This window comes from Sus scrofa, chromosome 14, assembly GCF_054392235.1.
Source record: "Sus scrofa isolate SSC_HxYL_T2T_F1_AM1 chromosome 14, Sscrofa_HxYL_maternal_Yorkshire_Landrace_v2.0, whole genome shotgun sequence".
Taxonomy (NCBI): Eukaryota; Metazoa; Chordata; class Mammalia; order Artiodactyla; family Suidae; genus Sus; species Sus scrofa.
Genome location: NC_139396.1, coordinates 101,499,845 through 101,521,795, shown reverse-complemented (window position 1 = coordinate 101,521,795; position 21,951 = coordinate 101,499,845). Strand labels below are relative to the sequence as shown.

General features: G+C 38.2%; 1 protein-coding gene across 1 annotated transcript in view; it reads right to left on the bottom strand.

The window, feature by feature from the left end:
• Positions 1 to 89: 89 nt before the first annotated feature.
• LOC146396898 (uncharacterized) overlaps positions 90 to 21,951 on the bottom strand; it is a 58,184-nt gene continuing 36,322 nt past the window's right edge. The window contains exons 3-4 of the mRNA XM_084997400.1: positions 5,514 to 5,764; positions 90 to 2,107 (exon numbers count right to left, since the gene is read on the bottom strand). Coding sequence (XP_084853526.1) covers positions 2,031 to 2,107; positions 5,514 to 5,764 — 328 coding nt within the window. The 3' untranslated portion in view covers positions 90 to 2,030. The remainder of the gene's footprint in view (positions 2,108 to 5,513; positions 5,765 to 21,951) is intronic.

The following is a 21,951-nucleotide window of genomic DNA, read 5'->3' as shown; positions in this document are numbered from 1 at the left end:
AAGACAAAACAAATTATGAGTGTATATCAAAGTAAGTGAAATGAACAACAAAATAAAGTTTGAAGCAGAAAATAAAAATAAAGAATAAATGACAGTAAACACAAACTTTAAAGCTTTTTATTAAAAAATCAATAAAATAGAAAAATCCATGTTTCCATAGGTGAGAAAGACAAAAGTAAATAAAGGATAGTAGTAAAGGAAAAGAAAGCTGAAGTCTAGATACTCAGGAAATAAAACAATCATTTAAAGGTTTGATGAGAATTATGACAATAAATTTTAAAAATATAAATGAACTAGATAATAGACTAGGAAGTTACAGATTGCTATAATTAAGAAAAGTTGAAGACAAATAAATTAATAACCATCAAAAATTGAATCAATTCTTAAAACTTTTTCTCACCCAACTACAACAAAATAGTTATAGGAAATGTGCCATCCTTCAAGAAACACGTTCGTTTTCTTTGTTTTTCTTTTAAAAAATGATAGATTTATTGAGTGAATACTCACATACCATAAATTTACAAATTTAAAGAGTACAATCCAGTGGTTTTTGATATATTTGCAAGTTGTACAACCATCAATTTCAGAACATTTTCACCACCCCCAAAACACTCTTTATATATTAACTATTATCTCCAATTTTTCCATTTCCCCAGTCCTAAGCAACCATGTGTTTTGTAAATCATTTCAGGTAATAAAAGAGGTGGAAATGTCTTGCTCACTCTCTTAGGTTAGAATAATTTAGATAATATAACCCGATGAGAATAGATCAAGAAAATAAAATTGCATTGATGCAAGCATCCTATAGATAATATTACTCATTGTATATCAACATTGTATTAAGTATATAATGCCAAAGTATATTAAATCATAGGTATATATTTATATATAAGATCAATACATGTGATGTAGATGATTTACCTGCTTATTTACTTATGAAAACTATGCAAGCATAATTCATTATGAAGAAATATTCTACTATATTACCAATGAATATATTAAATATCTAAAATATATTTAGGAGCTAAACAGATAATAGATACTTTCATATATTTATTAAACAAAATCAATATGTATATTAAGAAATTTATATCTATATTAAACCAAGTAAGGATAATTTCATATTTGAAAATCTCTCTATATAAGTTATGAGATAAAAAGAGTAAAGGGAATGGTATGTGGTCATTGTAATAAACACAGAAAAGGAACTTTAATAAAATTTAATATTCATTGCAGATATTAAAATAGGGAATGAGCTTACCAAAATACAAAATAAAGAAATCATCCCTTAATAAAATATTATTTCTCAAAAACCTACTGAAAATAGCTTTCATTGTGGTAAAACTTTAGATAACCTTTAAAGTTAGAAGCAAATTTATGATTCCTGCTATTGATACTTTCATTTAACATGTTCCTGTAGTTCCTAATCAATACAATAAAAGAAGAAAAAGAAACAAAATGTGTAAATATTGGAAAGAAGGAAGGAAAACAGTTTTTATAATTTTTTTCAGCATTAAAAAATTCAAGAGAGTCTACAAAGTATTAGAAATATCAAGATTTTAAAATAGAAGATAAACATAAAAATTAGTAATATTTGTATGTGCTGGCAATGATCAATTCAAAAATAGAATTTAAGAAATATAGTTTCTAAAAGCAACAAAACTTTTAGAATTTGACAGATGAAAGAAATAAATTTTATTGATAGATGTGAAAAATACCTAATAGATGGAGTGATACACTGTGTTTATTCATGAAACTTTGAATCTTCACAATTCTAAAATTTTTTATAAATTTCTATATAAATTACATGCAACTTTAATCAAAACGTCTGAGAGAAAGTAAGTTCCATTAATGCTGGCAAGCAAATGGCAGTTAGAATGATCATGAATGCTTGTGTGAACCTGCCTTCAAATGTCAAGATATACCAGTGTCAACAAATACTGCCTTGGATGGAAGCCTTGAGTTTTCATGGCATGTGACAACATCTTCAAGTGCAGAGGAATCGTAGTGCAGCAAGAATTTAGTATTTTTTAAGATTTGGTAGCACCCACTGTTGCATACTTTCTCGGAGCCATTGAATTAGTGGTGGCTTTCTCAGGGTTGATACCTAACAAAAGCAAACAAAGAGTCATTAATGTGTGAGAAGTAAGAATATAAATTTCATAAATAGGAACAAATTTGTTTTTTTAAAGTCAAAAAATGATTTTAATATAGCATCAAAATACTGTAAACAAGAAAATCTTTCTTTGCATCTTGCTGTAAACTGTTCTACCTCAACTCAGTGTTTTTGTCATTCAGCACTCTCCGCAGAGGAAAGGAAAACAAATTCTGTTATTGGGCTGAAGTGGTTCAGACTCATTTAGAGAGTAAGTAAGTACCCAATTAGAGGTGATGATCAGTGACATCCCAAAAAGTGGTTTAAAACCTATGAGCTCTGACTCTGGTGTCTATATCTAAACTCTGATGGCTGAAATAGAGGTGATCCCACTTTGGGCAAGCCTTATTACTGTATAGGCTTGGAGAAAATTATCGTCCCTGACACCAAACTGCTGTGAAACATACCAGCTCTGTATACAAACATTGGAACAATAAAAGTTTCAATCTTTAGGAGGAAATCAGAGGTGGGAGGGCTTTTGATTTGATATTCCAGCCCCATCTATTGAAAATCCACCTCATCAGCAATTATTTTTTGAGTATAGATAGGTTGCAAATTGCTAGGCTTGGGGTATATTTATTGGCCCAGAGAAGACTGGGGGAAAATGCCACATGCATTCATGCAACCACCCTCAGCTGTCTTCCAGGATTATTAAGTACCCAGCACTGTAAACTCCTGCTTGTTTCTTTAAAAATTGTTAAAGCAGAAACACCAACATGTCAATAGTAATAATATCCAAATCACATACTATTCTTTTCAAGAGGCTGGATAGGGCAACATACATCCCCGGATGAAGACAAGACTAATCGTGGAGCTAGTGCTAAGCCTGTGGAGATTTCCCCAGGGAGCTCCGTCATTTTATTACATGTCACAGCTTTGCTCGGTCTCAACATGATTTCTGGAGCAGATTCTCTTTCTTCCATAGGCTCCAAAGGGTAAAGAACTTTCTATAAAATCTACTTGGGGATATGGCTGGCCAGGTTCAGGGATCCATTGCAGAAGCACACAGAGGCCCTCTCTCTGTTTGAGAAGAGTGATTTGACTCATACTAGCAGCTAGACCAGAAATTGGTAATTCATGGTCACTATATGATTTGGGAACTTAAGCAAAATAATACTGGCTGCCAACTGCCACCATGTCATTCCTCCTTACACTTTCGGTCTTCCTTCCTCCCTTTGTCCGCATGGCTTTGACAGGCCTTGGGAACGTGAGCATGCCTCCATGCATTTTTGCATACTCACATTCACACTTGGATATACCGGGACACACATTTAGATGGGAGATCGTCAATACACTTTGCTGCTCTGCTTCTGTACTCCCTGCTTAGCTTGATCAAGACATGCAAATCAAAGGCATAGAAGGCTGTGATATTGCATTACTGACTTTCTCCTACGCAGAGATGGTTCAAGAAGGGTTAACCGTCTTGCTTCCCCACCATTTGTAATACAGAATATTCTCTCAGCTTTAATCATTTTAACCCAGTTCTGAAAATCTGGAGAAATGCATTGCTTTACCCATTCAGATTAGGTACAATTAAACCTCATGATGGCAAGAACATCAGACGGTGCCAAACACAAACTGTTGAGGAATTAGGGTCACACATTGGTTGGTTTGGTCTGAGGTCACCAGAAATCAAAATTTTACACTAATAACTGAGCTCTCAGGTAGAAAGAGTGATGGAGAATAGACTCCATATAAAGCACAATGTTGGCCACAGGATCAAAGATTCCTGGCGTCCTCTGAGTTTCCTCAGGGGGTAGGTGGAACTTGTCCCAGCTCTAAAACTCAAAGGTTGTGATTCCAAGTTGGTTCTGTCCTGCTAGCCAAGGTGGGAAATATGTTCACTGACGTGTCATTGAATTGACCTGGTCAGAGATTAAAATGTTTTTTCTATCCTTGATTCTTCCAAGTTACACTGCAGTCCATGCTTCTGAGAGAGCAAGATGGACGACAAAGTGCTGTTAAATAACTTGCTGGCAATGTATAGAAATGAAAAGATTGTCAGCAAAAACTTCCGTGAAGGTTGCAGGGACTGGTGAGGGAAATTGTTTTCTGAAGTACAGTTGTCACTCTGTGTTAATAACTGCATCTGACCTTTTCCTGACAAAGGCTTTTTGCTGGGTTCCACGCTGAGTGGCCAGAATGATTTAAAATGTAGACCCTGACAACAGGGGACTGTCCATTTGAGTGAGCAAAGCACTGCACTTTGTTTTCTCCAAAGCCTTTGCCTGTCATGGAAGCTCTGCAGAAGGCAAGAAAGAAGGGTGAAAAATCACCCCAGGGCCACTCCGTAGAACATGTTATGCTCATAACTAAAGCACCTTATGCTTACTACAAGTACTTTTTAAAATATCAACTATGGCCCCATTTCTTCTCTTGCCTCAGGGAGAAGTAACTAAAAATAACTAATAAATATTTGTGAATTCCTTTCTACCACTAAGCCTGGCCTAAACTCCCACTAGAGACTCCACCTTCATTAAAACTCATCTTTCCATTCAACCCCAGCTCTTCAATCAGTGTCTTGGTCCAATTCTTGTTTCTTGTTCCATCTACCAGCTTTCCTGCAGCCTCCTGTGCTTTGATGGCCTGCTATTCCCTGAGCTATTGGCAATAATTATGAGCTCCCTTTGGAGCTTTATGGTATATTACCCTCAGCTGTTATTTCATGACAGTCTTCTCTTTTGCATCTGCTTGAACCTATCCAGCTCGCCTTGTCTTTAGAAGCAATACCAATTCAATAGCAAAATGTTGATTTGGAATGAGAACCTAGAAGTCAAAGACACTGTATTAGGTCCAAGGGCAAAGCAGAGAAGGGTCAACTGGTACTTCTGGTCCAGTGGTGCAGAGGCAGCCAAGGTGGGAGCTGACGGAAGAGGATATTCAAAGCTGAGGAGGTAGCTTTCAAACAGAGGTCAGCAGGAGTGCAGGACTCAAGATCAAGAGAGTTGTAATATGGAGACCCCTTCAATTTATGTATGCTCGAACTGGGGCCAAAGAGGTGATTTACTATTGGCAAGGATCTCCACAGCCAAGATGGTACAATACTAGTAGGAACGGATAATTATTACAAACATTTTATGTACTCTTGCCTTGTGCTAAGAGCTTTACATGCAGTCACTCATGCCATCCATTACCACAACCCAAGAGGCTGGTCCTGTCGTTTTTCTCCAGATTTACTAAGGCTGAAAAGGAACAATTGGGTGACTTTGCCAAGGTCACAGAGTTAGAGAACAGGTGAGCCAGACTGAGTTACCAGGGCTCTGTGACATAGTCTGTGCTACTCTGGCCCTCTATTCTTACTCCAGCTTCCTTCAAAGAAGAAGGAAAAATAAACTAAAAGGAAGTTAAGACTCCTTACCACTGCACATGGTTTCTTGATCTTTGTGGTTCTTGACCTTGCTCTCCTCTGGCACAGGGCTCCAGGTGTCGAAACAGGCATCAATCACAGGATCTTTCACTAAGAGGCCTTGGTTACGTAACTTGTAAAATGGGAGGGTCAGACCAGATAATCTCTGAGGTCCCCTCTGATTCTCACAGTCTACGATTCTCTGATTCCAAACAAAGGTTGCCATCCTCAAAGCCTGTAAATTTTTTCTCCTTTCACAAGCCCTAAAGAGGAAGGAAGGAAAGAGGAATTGATCGCATACTTGTGCAAATTTAAGTAATAGAGAACAGAGATGCTACCCCTGTGAATTCCTGGGTGATATGCATGACTTGGAAAAAGAAGAAAAGTATTTCATGCAATACCATAGGGCACCCTTAGCTCAGCCTTTCTTCCTGAAATAAAAATACAACTGAGTTTTTTAAGTTAGTTGGTTGATATATCACTCTGTTCCCCCTCATCATTCTCTTATGATTCAACAAACATTAGAGAAATTTTTCTGCTTAAATTCCTTCCTGCAACAGAAGTAAATATCTTACTTTTATAAAATACATTTCTTAAAGATAAAATACAGTTCTACAATGCTGTTTCAGATAGATTTGCCATAAGTCAGATACCCTTGTTCAAATAATGGACTATGAACATAATCCATCTTGGAGAGTCAGGAAATACAGAACTTGGTTTCATTAAGGTGCTATGTTATGAGGCCCAGTCACCGACACAATGAATTGTTTTTCAACTGGGCTATGGCTGCCACCATAAGTCTTAGGCTTGAATGAAAAGGCAATTAAGAAAGGAAGTTGGAACAAGAGACTCAAACGAGATACTCTTTTTTTTTTCCAGTGCTAACATAATTAAAATGGTGTTTTACTGCCAGTTGGCTAAAACAAAGTAAAAATGTGCAATTAAGGGCACCAGTGAGACCAACTATATTTCCTGGTGCCATTTGATTCTTACTTTGCTTTCTCGCAGAAGTTTCTTGGAAAGTGTGGTAAACTCTGCATGTGGGCAATGGAAAGGTGGCATATCCCCATTCTCCATTTCACAACCCTTAGCTACTCTATAGAGTGGTTGGCTCTGACAGATATAATGCACTTCCTGCTGCTTTGCACAGGGGCTATTAGCCTGACAGTGTTCAAAACCCATAGTCCAACTTCCTTTCTTATGTAACCATGTAAGAAAGCCTTAGTCTCAGAAAAGCAAAAAATTGCATTGTCATCATGGACTGTATTAGTAATCTACTGCTATGGAACAAAGTGTCCCAAAACTTAGTGGCTTAAAAAATATGGAATTATTCTGTCTCAGTTTTTGAGGGTCAGGAATTTAGATATGGCTTAGCAAGGTCATTGATCTGAGGGTCTCTCAAATGCTGTGATCTAGGTTTAACTAAAGCAGAATCTGTTTCTTAGCTTACTCATTGGTTGTTGTCAGTTGTCAGTGCCTTGAGGGATGTTGGATTGAGGGCCTCAGATCCTTGTTGGCTGGAGGCTACCCTCGATTCTTTGCCACATGGCCTCTCCAATATGGCAGCTTGTTTTGAACAGGCCAATAAGACAGAATCTACTAGCATGACAAGGTCACAATCTTTTTTTTTTTTTAATGGCCACATGCATGGCATGCAGAAGTTCCTGGGCCAGGGATTTCACCTGAGCCTCTGCAGTGACCCAGGCTGCTGCAGTCATGTTCTCAACCCACTGTGCTACAGTGGGAACTCCATCTTTTGTAACCTAATCATAGAATTGTTATGACATCACCTTTCCATGTCCTATTGGTTAGAAGGAAGTCACGAAGTCAGTTCAGTCCCCACTCAAGGGGAGAAGATTATACTAGGGTGTGCATACCAGGAAGGTAGGGGTTACTGGAGGTCATCCTAGCAGTCACCTACTACAAGGCTTGACCGATCTTCATACAATAATTAGAGCCCAGGGTGTAACCAATTAGCCCACTCCCCAGTTTTTAGCTCAAGGTCATCATTCTAGGAAGAATATAATAATCGGTTACAGGTGCTTCTTCTCATTTCCACTACTACCCACACATCCATGATCTTCCTCACTACTCCTGGGAAATGGAATCTTTTCCTGTATAGTATTTAAAATTATACCATTTCATTATTTCTCTCAGAATGTATAATAGTAACTCATATTTTAGTTGCTGTTGACACAGATGTGACCTAAGTGTGTAAAACTATTCTGAATCTACCAATAAATCCCTGTGGCAACCTTGAGCAAGTCACCTACCCATTTTGGTCCTAAATCTCCTTACCTAAAAAGCAAGACATTTACTTTAGAAGTTTACTTGAAGCTCCCTTGAGCTTTGTTGTTATGTGGTTTTTATTTGGGCCCATCAAAAGAAGTACTAATGAAAACCTTGCTAGATTTCTTTATGGTCAACATGGCCAGCTGATTGCATCTCGGAGACTGAAAGGAAGAATAGAATAAGTAGGCCACTGGAAGGGAAGCAGCCAAGGCACCTCCAGGGCTTGCAGAAGTAGGTCCATCTCTCTCTGAGGCCCCTCCATATTGAGGTATAGAACCAAAATACTTTATGTTCCTGTATGTGTCATCTGCTGAAACTGATATTTAAATCTATAAGAGAGAGATTCTGATTAGCTCTTCCTGGCTTATCATCCTACCCCTGCAGTCACGGGAAAGAGTTTTATGGTTGCTAGTCCCCCCAGAACCACAAGTGATGGAGGATGAGCATTTCCTGAAAAGAGGTGATGTTGGGTAGATTAAGCAGTTTATATCATTACTTTCAGCCAAAAGGGATGGCAGGGACAATGGACACTTGTGGAAAATAACTTAGAAATGTGTTATCCACAAAACTTTGTGACTTAAAAGACTACGGAATTATTATTTCACAGTTTTTGGGGGACAGGAGTCTGGACATGGCTTGGCTGGGTCTCCAGCCTTATTTAGGAGTCAAGTTAGGGTGAGTCAAATCAGCTTTGATCTAAGTATGCCCTCATTGAGCACTAGTACTTAATAGTAGCTACATCTTTTCCAGGGGAATGTAAGCCCCATGAGGTCAGGAAGCTTTGGTTTACTAATGCCTCTTAAGTGTCTAGAACAGGGCCTTGCTCATAGCTGACTTTCAGTAAATACTTATTGAATGAATATGTTGAATCTACAAGGCTGGCACAAATGCATGCTGGTACATATGAACCATATCTCACAACAGAAGTTAGAGTCTAACGTCAATTTGTAATGGGGAGCTGTGTGTCATAAAAATTACTGCATGGGAATTCCCATTGTGGCACAGTAGGTTAAGGATCCAGTGTTGTCTCTGCAGTGGCTTGGGTCACTGCTGAAGCACAGGTTTAATCCATAATCCAGGAATTTCCACATGTTATGGGTATGACAAAAAAAAAAATTACTGCATGATGAATATCATGGAGGCTTTGAAACCTCACTGAACTTTGACATTTTATGCAATTTTTCTATGTAATAACGCCAAAATGTTTTTCTTTCAGAAGTTTTTTTTGTTCGGCACCATAAAAATGACTTCTTTGCATTTATTGGCTGTGATATATAAAAATGTCTACCTTTAACCCTTTCATGATAGGCCCCAAGAACCAAGGCCTGGGCATAAGCAGGTTCATTTGTCCTATCTTGTCTTTCCTCCAGGATGTACACTTGCACCTATACTGCTACTTTGAACATATGAAGATCCTCAAAGATGTTCACACTATTAGACCTAGTGTGGTTACACTTTGGAAATTATCATAAAAAAATAGTCAGATCCCTACAAGGATGTATATTGCAGTGCTATATTTAATAGAAAAATTCAAAGCTATTAAAATGTAAAATAGAGAAAGGTTAAATAAGCACTTAATGTATATACAATTAAATACTCCACAGCCTTTGAAACTCTTGCTTGTTGGTAATAAAATGTTCCCAGGTCCATTTTACCAGTGGGGAAGCTAAAGATAGATTCAGTTCCTTGCACCGTGTTCAAGTGTCATCTAAACTCCATGCTAGAAAGTTGACCTCTGGTCATTTAGTCCAACTCTAATTTAATGTGAGAGTCTTGCTACCTTCCATCGATGGTGTGATAAGGAGAATAAGGCCCACCTCACCCCAAGGATGCCCAAGTCCCAATCCACAAACCTATAAACATTAACATTACATGGCAAAGAGGAATTAAGGTTGCAAGGTGGGCAGTTTGAGGTTGCTAAGCAGCTGACTTTAAAACAGAGAGATTTTCCTGGATTTATCTAGATGTGCTCAATGTAATTATAAGAGTCCTTAAAAGTGAAAGGGGTAAGTAGAACAGAGTCAGAGGGAGAGGTGACTCGGGAAGAATAGTCAGATGACAGGCAACACTGCTGGCTTTGAAGCTGGAGGAAAGGGGCCACATGCCAAGGAGGGCAGGCAGCCTGTAGATGCTAAAAGAGGCAAGGGGACAGATTTTACATTAGAGCCTCCTGGGCAATTCTCTCCTGCTACACTGTGACCTTAACCCAGTGAGACCCACTTTAGATTTCTGACCTCCAGAACCCTAAGATGATAGATTTAAGTCTCTAGGTTTGTGGTCACTGGTTAGAGCCACCAGAAGAAACTAATACAGATGGGTAGCCTGTCACTTCTCAAAACCTCTTGCACATGTCAGATCTTGCAAGGCGATGTGGAAAAATGGACTAAATATTTACTGACCAGGGTATGCCTGAAAGATGGGCTTTAAAAATACATTTCTGATGTCACATTTTAAATCTTAACATGAAATCACATTCCAATTCATTGGAATTATGTATCAGATTTTAGCATTTGGTCTTGCAATTATATGCTACTTTTGGCTCTCTTGGTTTGGATTAACTCTCAAACGTGGTGGTCCATAGTGCCTTGAATTCCTCTGCTTTCTAAAATTCTTAGATCTAGTGAGTAATTAAAATTTCTCTGTATAAGTGAATAGACTGTACTAACGGATGAAGTTAAAGACCTACTCAAAGGCTTATTCATAACCTGTAGCATGAGGTTCTCAGTAGGGATTTAGTAAAGAATGTTTTCCTCTCACACAGTTTACCAGCCTCGAATTGTAAGAGAGGAAATCAAGGAGTCATCAAGTTATATGGCTGCATATTAATCATTAGATTTTATAGTTGGTCACAGTTATTTTATTTATGACCATTTTATGCATCAAATGCAATATGCAGAAGCATATAGACAGTTACATATATTCAGGGGCTTATAACCCAGGAAAAAAGTGGACTTGATTTCTCTGTGTGCCCTTTGTTTACTTGCATGAACCAAAAAATGCATTTCTAATTATGTCAGGACATGGCCCGAAGATGTGACTGTGGTGAAAAGATGACAAATTAACCAGCAAGAATGGAAGGCCACCTGGAGTTTTTGAGAGCAATCTTAGAGTTTGGAGAATTCATAAACCAAGTAAACCTTCTGACATAACTATAAAATGTGGTATAAACCCTAGAAAAAAATGGCCATCTTGAAAGGGTAACAGCACTTTTATGAGAATTCCAGCCGCACCATGGCAACATCAACCCGTCAAAGCAAATGAAGGGTAGTAAAAGTAAAATTAAACATGATGAAGGGGACACCAGCTTGCTAACAGCTTTCCAAGCAGTAAAGCTTTCAAATGTTATCTCTTCATTGGTCTGTTCAATCACACATGCCTGCTACCAAGCTTTATCATATTATGTATCTTTCTCATCACTGCAGCCTGCCACGGGTTTGATGGACTTGTCTGTATATTCACAAAGGAGGGAAGAAGCTCTCTCTTCCCTTCCCCCTACTGCTGCCCCCTCCTTGTGAGCCCTCATCTCTCTCCTGTAATTCTTCTCTCCCTCTGTCCTCTCTTGCCCTTGTTCTGGTGTCCAACGCAAGTCTCTCCGGCATAACAAAAGTTGCCATGCAGCTCTGAGCTTTGGGGACTAAATATAGATCAAAGCCCCATCCTACCCTCCATTATCCAAAAGACAGATCCCATCATGCCTCTGACTTTGTCCTCTCTTTGCTTCTAAAAATCAGCATCCTTCTTTCCTCATGGTTCTTTTTCCTCCCAACTAATCCCTCTTCCCTACCCCTCTTTGACCTCCTGCCGGGGGAAAATTGTGAAGGCATTTTCATGTGTTAACTAACAGAATAGCTAATCCCCTGGACTGAATGCCTTTGCCCTGGTTTCAGGGACCCAGAAATCTTAAGGTTACATTTATTCTCCGACCTACTCAACCACCAGGGAGTCAGGACAAATTCTGGCCTTTTCAGTGCTTTAAACTTCTTCCCGACTTTTATTTCCCAGTTCTAAACAAATAAGGTTCCCATTCATTGTGTGTGGAGTGTTTGCAGTGCCAAATACCTAAGTCTGTAGACCATATGAGTTATTCAACTGTATGGGAAGGAAAAAGAAAAACAAATGACTAATCAGCCAACTGTAGGCTTCCCATAGCCCACACAGTGATGAGGAGATTCAGGGGGGGAAAAAAGCTGGGATACCATGCTGTGGTGCTTACAAATAGTCAGTAGGGGGTAGAAAGGGAAGGGAGAAAGCAAGAAAAGAAAGGCAAAGTTGCTGCAGCCAAGTGTCTCATAAAATTGCCATGTTTTAGCCTGTGTTTATTGTCTGTTAGTGTTGGTAATTGAATTGCTTTCTCTACTGTGGGCTAGTATGTAAAGCCACCTCCTTTTTCTATGATCAACATTAAAGTATGTTCCCAGTTAAATCAGTTCCTTTGATTCATTCATCCATTCAACACATACTTATTTAGACTCAACAGCATGCAGAGTAGGACTTAGGATGCTTCTGAGGTCTGAGAAAGGGCAGCAGGGAACGCAGCCTTGGGTGTGTTCAGAGGAGAAGGTCCTTAAATGTGCCATGTTGGTGCCCACCACTTCTGTATGTGAAGGTCTCTTTCTCTATGGATGCCTTGTGTGAGTCCAGGCTCAGGCATTTGATTGTCCTGGCCCTGGCTTCCAGCCAGGAACCCAGATATCTGCCTTTGCTGATTTGCCATCTCTTGTTCTACTCTGACAGGGTTATCATAGCCTCCCACACCTCCTGTCTACTGTTACAACTTTTAAACAGGTGTTTATTGGGGGGAAATATTAAAAGTACAAGTGACATAAGAGGTTATTCAAGGGCTATTGATAGGTGAAAACACAACATGGATGATGGAGTTCTATATTTGTTTAAAAAGGAAAAAAGTCACCACAAGTAAATGTTTAGAAAAATAAATATAAGGGAAATGTATATCAAACTATATTTAATGGTTATTAATACAATGGTTACAAATAGTTTCTTTTATGTTGATGTTTTGTAATGCTGGATTTTTTTTCTAAATAAAAAAATGTGTTTTACTGAAAAAAAAAAAAAAGTACAGGTGAGGTTGCAGTTCCAAAAAGAGCCTGTGAGGATTCTGATAAATTTAATCATGTTGTGTGGTTGTATGCATGCACATATACACACATACATTAGAGCCTGCTTGTAAGCATGCATGTGTGTGTGCAGACACACACACACACACACACACACACACTTTATTTCTGTTGCTTTTTGATCCTAATGTAATTAAATCAATCAGGCATCTTCTCTCAAAGTATAAGAAATTTTTTATGTAGCTTATGATTTCAAAGCCAACACATTGTACTTCTTGTAGGGTCCGCACATAAATTGACAATCACATAAATTGAATCATACCATCACAGAATCTTGGGATTGAAAAGAACATTGAGAACTAGATGAACAGAGGGCTGGTTTTCTAATCACAGTCTCTTATTAACTTCCTTATGGCCTTGGACAAGTCACTTTTATTTTAAAACACAGACATAAATATAAGTAAACTTATAAATACAGATATATCCCCACTTATATCTTATCACCAATTCTATGTGACTGCCTTGGACTAGCTGTATTAGTTTGCTAAGGCTGCCGTAACAAAATACCATATCTAGGTGGTAAAGGACAAAAATTTCTCAGTTCTGGAGGCCAGAGGTCCAAGAGCAAGGTGTTTTAGGTTTGGTTTTCTCTGAGGCCAATCTCCTTATAATATTGTTATGAGGATTAAGTGAGTTAATATTTGCAAAACACTTAAAACATGTACCTGGCATAATAGGTGTTATGTAAGTGTTAAATAAAATTTTCTGTAAATATAAAACCTGGAATGAAATCTTTATGCATACAGCTCTTACTTAACTATTAAAACAGTTTCAAAACTGTCAGCTATAAAGCAAAGTATTTAAAGATTAACTAAAAATTAAACTATAAAACCAATAAAATTCAAACTAACCATATTAATTCAGTGTGATAGATAATATTGTTTATGCTAAAACTAAATCATGTAAGTTACCATTAATTATGGAAAGATTTGGCTTCAGATCTAGTTCTACAGTGAAATTTTTTCCCTGTATTTTGAATTTTATGATATGAATGTACAGGACATCTGCATGCAATTAAGTTTTCTATTTTTTTGTTGTTGTTTTACATTAAATTTTTTTTAATAGTTATTTCCCCAATACAATTTTTTTTCTACTCCACAGCATGGTGACCCAGTTACACATACATGTATGCATTCTATTTTTGCACATTATCAGGCTCCATCATAAGTTTGACTAGACATAATTCCCAGTGCTACACAGCAGGATCTCATTGCTAATCCATTCCAAAGGCAATAGTTTGCATCCATTAACTCCAAGATCCCAATCCACCCCACACCCTCCCCCTCCCCCTTGGCAACCACAAGTATGTTCTGCATGTCTATGATTTTCTTTTCTGTGGAAAGGTTCATTTGTATCCTATATTAGATTCCAGATATAAATGATATCATATGGTATCTGTCTTTCTATTTCTGACTTCCTTCACTCAGGATGAGAGTCTCTAGTTCCATCCATGTTGCTGCAAATGGCATTATTTTGTTCTTTTTTATGGTTGAGTAGTATTCCATTGTCTATATATACACCACTTCTTCCAAATCCAATCATCTGTCGATGGACATTTGGGTTGTTTCTATGTCTTGGCTGTTATGAATAGTGCTGCAATAAACATGTGGTTGCATGTGTCTTTTTTAAGGAAAGTTGTGTCTGGATATGTGCCCAAGAGTGGGATTGCCTGGTCATATGGTGGTTCTATGTATAGATTCCTAAGGCACCTCCATACTGTTCTCGATAGTGGTTGTACCAGCTTACCTTCCCACCAACAGTGCAGGAGGGTTCCCTTTTCTCCACACCCCCTCCAGCATTTGTTATTTGTGGACTTATTAATGATGGCCATTCTGACTGGTGTGAGGTAGTATAGTAGCTTTGATTTTCATTTCTCTAATAATCAGGTATGTTGAGCATTGTTTCATATGCTTGTTGGCCATTTGCACATCTTCCTTGGAGAAATGTCTTTTCAGGTCTTTTGCCCATTTTTTTCAATTGGGTTGTTGTCTTTTTTGCTGTTGAGTTGTATAAGTTGCTTGTATATTCTAGAGATTAAGCCCTCAACCCAAAAACTACTTGAACTGATCAACAAATTCAGCAAAGTAGCAGGATATATAAGATTAACATGCAGAAATCAGTCACATTTCTGTATACTAACAATGAAATAGTAGAAAAGGAATACAAAAATACAATACCTTTTAAAATTGCACCCCAAAAAATCAAATATTTGGGACTACACCTGACCAAGGAGGTAAAGGGTTTATATGCCAAGAACTATTTAACATTAATCAAGGAAATTAAAGGAGATGTAAAGAAATAGAAAGATATTCCATGCTCCTGGGTTGAAAAAATTAATATTGTAAAAATGGCTATACTACCCAAAGCAATCTACAGATTCAGTGCAATCCCTATCCAATTACCCAGGACATTTTTCATAGAACTACAACAATCCAAAAACTTATATGGAACCACAAAAGACCCAGAACTGCCAGAGCAATTCTGAGGAACAAAACCCAAGCAAGGGGCATAACTCTCCCAGACTTCAGACAATATTCCAAAGCCACAGTCATCAAGACAGTGTGGTACTGGTACCAAAACAGACAGACAGACAGACCAATGAAACAGAATAGAGAACCCGGAAATAAACCCAGGCACCTATGGTCAATTAATCTTTGACAAAGGAGGGAAGAACATAAAATGGGAAAAAGAAAGTCTACTCAGCAAGCATTGCTGGAATCCTGGACAGCTACATGCAAATCAATGAAACTAGAACACAACCTCACACCATGCACCAAAATAAACCCTAAATGGCTGAAAGACTTAAATATAAGACAAGACACCATCAAACTCCTGGAAGAGAACATAGGAAAAACATTCTCTGACATCAACCTTATGAATATTTTCTCAGGTCAGTCTCCCAAAGCAACAGAAATAAGAGCAAAAAGAAACCAGTGGGACCTAATCCAACGGACAAGCTTTTGCCCAGCAAAGGAAACCAAAAAGAAAACAAATAGACAACTTACAGAATGGGAGAAAACCATTTCAAATGATGCAGCTGCAAATTAAGTTTTTCAGGGCATTCTGTGCTAGCACAGCAGGTTAAAAATCCAGCATTGTTACTGCAGTAGCCCTGCTTGGTGCTGTGGCATGGGTTTGATCCCTGGCCCAGGAACTTCCACACGCTGCAGGTGAGGCCATCTCCCCCCACCCCCCGCCGAAAACAAACAGAAATCTCAACCAAACAACCCAACAAACAAAAACAACAACAAAAAAGTAAAGTAAGCTTTTCAAAGTGAGACAAATATTACCCAGACTTTGTTGGCTAGGACAGGACAGTGAGACCTCATTCTTTGTCAATATTTTACTAGTTAGCAGTCCTGGAATGCCAATTTTAATTAAAGATAATGTCAACATTACATTCTTAGTGAAACCTGCATCAAACCATTCTCTAAATCACAAAGCTGATCATGTCAGGAATTTGGAGGCCATTCATGACTCCACCTCTTTATCCTCATGTTTTAACTGAGCAAATGTACCTCTAAAATATTCCCTGACTCTGTCTTCTTCTATTTAGCTTTTCTTAAACGTATGAACCCCTAAGAATATGTATTCAACCCATGGAGTTAGAGATCCTAGTTTGAGTATATGCTAATGATCTCTGTGAAAGCTATACAGGGGAATCATTGCATGGGAATGTTGCTATACAAATGGGGCTACAAGGTACTCACACATGCACCTCTTCTTGGTATTTCTCTTTTTAATTGAAGGGCAGTTAATTTACAATGTTGTGTTGATTTCAAATGTACAGCAAAGTGATTTAGTTATATATATATATATAAACACACATATGTATATCGTTTTTCAGATTCTTTTTCACTATAGGTTATTACAAGATATTGAGTATAATCCCCTGTGTTATACAGTAGGTCCTTGTTATTTACCTATTTTATATAAAGTAGTATGTAGGTTAACCCTAACCTCCCAATTAATTTCCTTCCTCTTCCCCCACTATCCCCTTTGGTAACCATAAGTTTGTTTTCTATGTCTGTGAGTCTATTTCTTCTTCATATTTCTGTTGGACAGAACTCTGTTCTAGAGTAACCCAGAATTACTCATTGGTATGATGAAGTCCTTCATAAGTGGAGATGCCAATTACCTTATGGCTCTCTGAGGCTCCAACTCTATATTGCAATCTAATTTATCCTAGAAACTTCTTTCCCATGGTATCTGTTATGATGCAGTCTGTCATGCCCTCCAGCCTAAATCAATACATTTCACTATTAAGGAGTTCAGTCTCTTTGTAAAGAGCTTTGCCTTTCTGGTGGATTGGGGTTGTGGCAGAAATGTTCTGCTCTGCTGGCCTGAGGACCATTGGTCCTTAATGGAACCATGCAGAATGTGTGTATGTTTAAAGCACAGACTCATGGAAGGCCAGCCTACAATTAGAAATGACTAAGTTCCACCTCCTTATTTTATATGTAGACTTCCCAATGTTAAACTTCCCAAAGAGAACAAAAACCTTAAAAAAATCATGCTTTTTGGAGCATCTCTGTTTATGTGAGGAGTAAACATGGAAAGTCTGTCCTATATTATTAAAAGTTCTGTAGTCTAGTTCAAGGTGCTCTGGGATGGTCCTGTTACTTCCATCATTTGGCTACATGACTTTGGCTCAAATGTGGGAGGCTTTCTTAACCTGTTGGTTAATGCAGAGAGACAGATCCATCTTCCCTGTCCTCTCTATTTTCAGTCCGCTCAGGCCACCAGGTTGTCACAGGCCACACATGTGTATATAGCTGTCCACTTCTACTACAGAATTCCCAAATAATGTGAATACCTATCTTCTTGGCAAAAAGATTCTGTGATCAAATAATTGTTGAAGTGCAAAGTTAAATTGTGAACTTTCCTAGGACTTCTTAGAACATTTAATGTGCATCATGAATCTCCACTAGGGGAATAAGAAGGATGTTGAAATTCATATATGTATATATTTTTTGAACCAAGGACTTAGAGAATATCTGGTGGGACCTAGAAAAATACTACCTAGATTTTAATCCCCTGTAGACAGTTATAACATCTTAGTCCTCTTTTTGTCTCAAACAGAGCACTATGCTGGGCACAATAGGTAATAAACGTGTTTAATGAAAGGAGTGAAGTTATATATTTTCCCTAAGTTCTCAATTTTCTCATCTGTAATATGTAGAGTTAAGATTACATCTTATTTTGCTTGGTGGTTTTAACATATTCAGAAGGAGAAGGATTTGAATGAATATATATTGTTAAAATAGAAAATACTTTGTGTATTTTGTGTTACCATCAATATCAGAACGGCCACTACTGGTCTATTACTATGTGCTTCACAGAAAATAGGTTCTTTTAACCTTTGCTCTACATGACATATGGAATAGCTCATAAGTTTTATTGCTGTAATATATGTAGCTTTTAAATAGATCAAGTAGAAGTAAATAAAATTTAACATGTAAATAGATCATTTACTGGATCTTGCTTCCGAAGTTGCCTGGCCTGAAAAAATGGATACTTATATATCCTGATAAATATTCACCTGCAACCTTCATTCATCTGGTTACAACTATAACTATATATGATAATTATTACTATAGCTATATGTGCATATATATTTATTTTTATATACATGTATATATATACACACACATATGTATATATACATATATATATGTATAAATATATGATTTAGGCACTTTATTGTTCTTATCCTCACCATAACTCTGCAGAAACTGGCATATGATCCCTGTTTTAACAAGAGAAAGCTAAGGCCTAGAAATGCTAAATAACCACTCAGAAATATAGGGGTCTTAGGCCTTAATTCTCTGAATCAAGATATACCTGCCCAGCCTAAAACAGACTTGCTCATAGCTTGCCTTTATACTGCTTAATGTGATAAGTATAGCCCATTCCTAGAACAAGAATATCCAACCTGAATGGAGGGCTGACATTAGCCAAGCAACAGAGAGTCCTATTTGAAACCTAACACTGTATTACTGTGACTCAAGACCACCCAAGGCCCAGAGGAAGGCCAGTTTGCCTCAAGTCACAATGAACATTTACATGATGCCATCACACACCTGGCACCCCTCTCAGCTTTTTTTTTTTTTTTTAAACCTTGTTCACAATCCTCACAACAGCCATACATGGGCTACACTTATTTAAGTCATTTTGCAGATAATGTAAAACAGAGGCCCAGAGAGTTGGAGCAATTTGCCTGTGGTCACAGAGCTAGTAAATGGCCAGCTGGGACTTGAACCCAGGCAAAGCTAAATTTAGCAGCTGCGTGCTTAACGCCTAAACCAGTACCAGCAGTTGCAACACACCTGCTGACTCCTTAAATCCTGCTCCACCTCACTTGCCAAGTCCTAATCGATCCACAGTTCTTTCTAACCATGTTATCTTGTAACTATTATTTTGTGATGCTTCATGACCATACTGTCTCCCCAGTGAGCCAGTGGTTCTCCCATATGTGCCTTCACAAACCTCCACTGAAGTCGATGGGCCACAGGCCTTCAGCTGCTCTTCCTCGCAAGCCAATTCTCCTCCTCCCCACTGCTCAAACTATACCCGGACTTTTGCCTTCGGATACAAGGTTTACAGGGGAGTCATCATCACACAATTACCCTCCACCATGCAGTGCCGACAATGCAATCATCTGTCAGCAAATGAGTGAAGCAGTTCCTGCATGAGGCTGTCTGGACCACATTTGGCAAAATCAGATTATTACCTGCATGCCTCCTAACCAAATGCAAATGGAGCTCTCTGTTACTCTGAATGGGAGCATGTTTTTTTTCTGGCTTTCCTGCTTGCATACTGAGATTCACATAGAAGCCACAAAGGTACGGGGAAAATTATCTCAAGACAAAATGCCTTTGTTCCATCTCTTTAATTAGAGTTGGACTTCTTTTATAGAAAGCTCTTGGAAACCATTTAGAATATTCCCTGCACATCTTTTCACTAAGGAGTGTGTTCCCAGTGTTACCTGGTAGATTTGTCTTCTGGATAGTCAAAATTTAATAATTCTATTTAGTCAAAGGATAGAATCAGGATTGATTTAGAGACTCATGGGACATTGAGACAAGGCACAAAGCCCCTGTGTGCTATTAATGCTGACAAGGTAAGGAAGACCCTCTTTTCTCACCTTTCTTTTTCCTTACAACATACTGTTATGAAAAATTTCCAACACACAGAAAGTTAAAAGGATTTTACAGTGAATAACCCCTTGCCCCTGCTTAGGTTTCCTTATGCTTGCTTTATGTGACATCTGTCTGTATGTCCCTCTATGCAGTTACCAGTCCATCTAATGTTAAAGTGAATTTTGGCTTTTTTTTTTTTTTTTTTCTTTTTAGAATCACAGGTGCGGCACATGGCAGTTCCCAGGCTAGGGATCGAATTGGAGCTACAGCTGCTGGCCTACACCACAGGCACAGCAACACCAGATCTGAGCCACATCTGTGATGTACACCATAGCTAAGGGCAAAATGGGATCCTTAACCCACTAAGCAAGGCCAGGGATCAAACCCAAGTCCTCATGGGTATTAGTTGGATTTGTTTCCGCTGAGCCACCACAGGCACTCTCTGTTAAAATGCCTTTTAACATAAGTTGCAGACTTTGGCACATTTCACTCCAAATACTTCAACACACATATTCTTTAATTATATTTAATATTTATTTATATTTTTCTCTTTTGGGTTTTGAGGCAAAATTTGCATACAATATAATGTAGAAATCTTAAGTGGACCCTTCACAGAATTTTAATATTTATATATACCTGTGTAATGAAAACCCCTGTCAAGGTATAAAAGATGACCATTACTCCAAAAATTTCCTCATGCCATATCCCAGTCAATCTACAACTCCACCTCCCTGGAGGCAACCAAGACTATAATTTTTTTCCCCACCATAGATTAGTTTGGTTTGCCTAGAATGTCATACATATGGAAACGTAGAGTAGGTACTCTTTGGGGTAAGTTTCCTTCCCCAGCGTCATGTTTTTGAGATTCACCCACACTGTTGTGTGTATCAGCAACTAACTCTTTTTCTATTGCTGAGTAGTAAGTATTCTCTATGGATAGTGATACCACACTATTTATCCATTCACCTGGTGATGAATACCTGGGCTGTTTCTAGATTTCTATTTTTCTTCCTTCCTGTCTATCTTTCTGTCTTTTTTAGGACCACACCCAAGGCATATGGAAGTTTCCAGGCTAGGGGTCCAATTGGAGCTGTAGCCACTGGCCTGTATCACAGCCACAGCAACACCAGGTCTGGGGTGTCTGTGACCTACACCACAGCTCATGGCAACACTGGATCCTTGACCCACGAACAAGGCCAGGGATCAAACCCACATTCTCGTCAATACTAGTAGGGCTAATAGAATTTGTTAGCCACAATGGGAACTCCTATTTCTAGATTTTGACTGTTGTGAGTAAATCTGCTGTGAATATCTGTATATAAGTCTTTGCACAAGTACACATATTCTTTTGTTCATCTTGGGTAAATAAGTAAAAGTAAAATTGCTGGTGATAGAATGTGTGTTAGTTTTATAAGAAACTGAAAACATTTCTTCTAAAGTAATCATATTTTACACTCAACAACCACGTTCAAAAGTTCAGTTTGCTCTATATCCTCACTGATGTTGGGTGTTGTCAGTCTTTTTCATATTAGCCATTCTGGTGGTAGATACTTCACCAAGGCATTAATTTACATTTCCAAGATGACAAATGATGTTGAGTTTTTTTCCATGTGCTATGGCCATCCATTTATCTTCTTTGTGAAATGTCCACTCAAAACTTCTGCCCATTGTTTTTAAAGGGAGGACCTTGTCAACTTGGCCCTAGTTCCAGAGAGACGAATGCACCATCCTTGTGCGTGTGTTTGCATTAGGGAGCCCCAATCCATTGCCCCTTCTCCACCCCCTGCCAAGGCTCCAAAGAACCTGAAGAGATAATTTTTGAATAAATGTTGGTGGCACTTCTCATTTGTTGGGTGCTGCCAACAGGCAGCAGGAATTGAC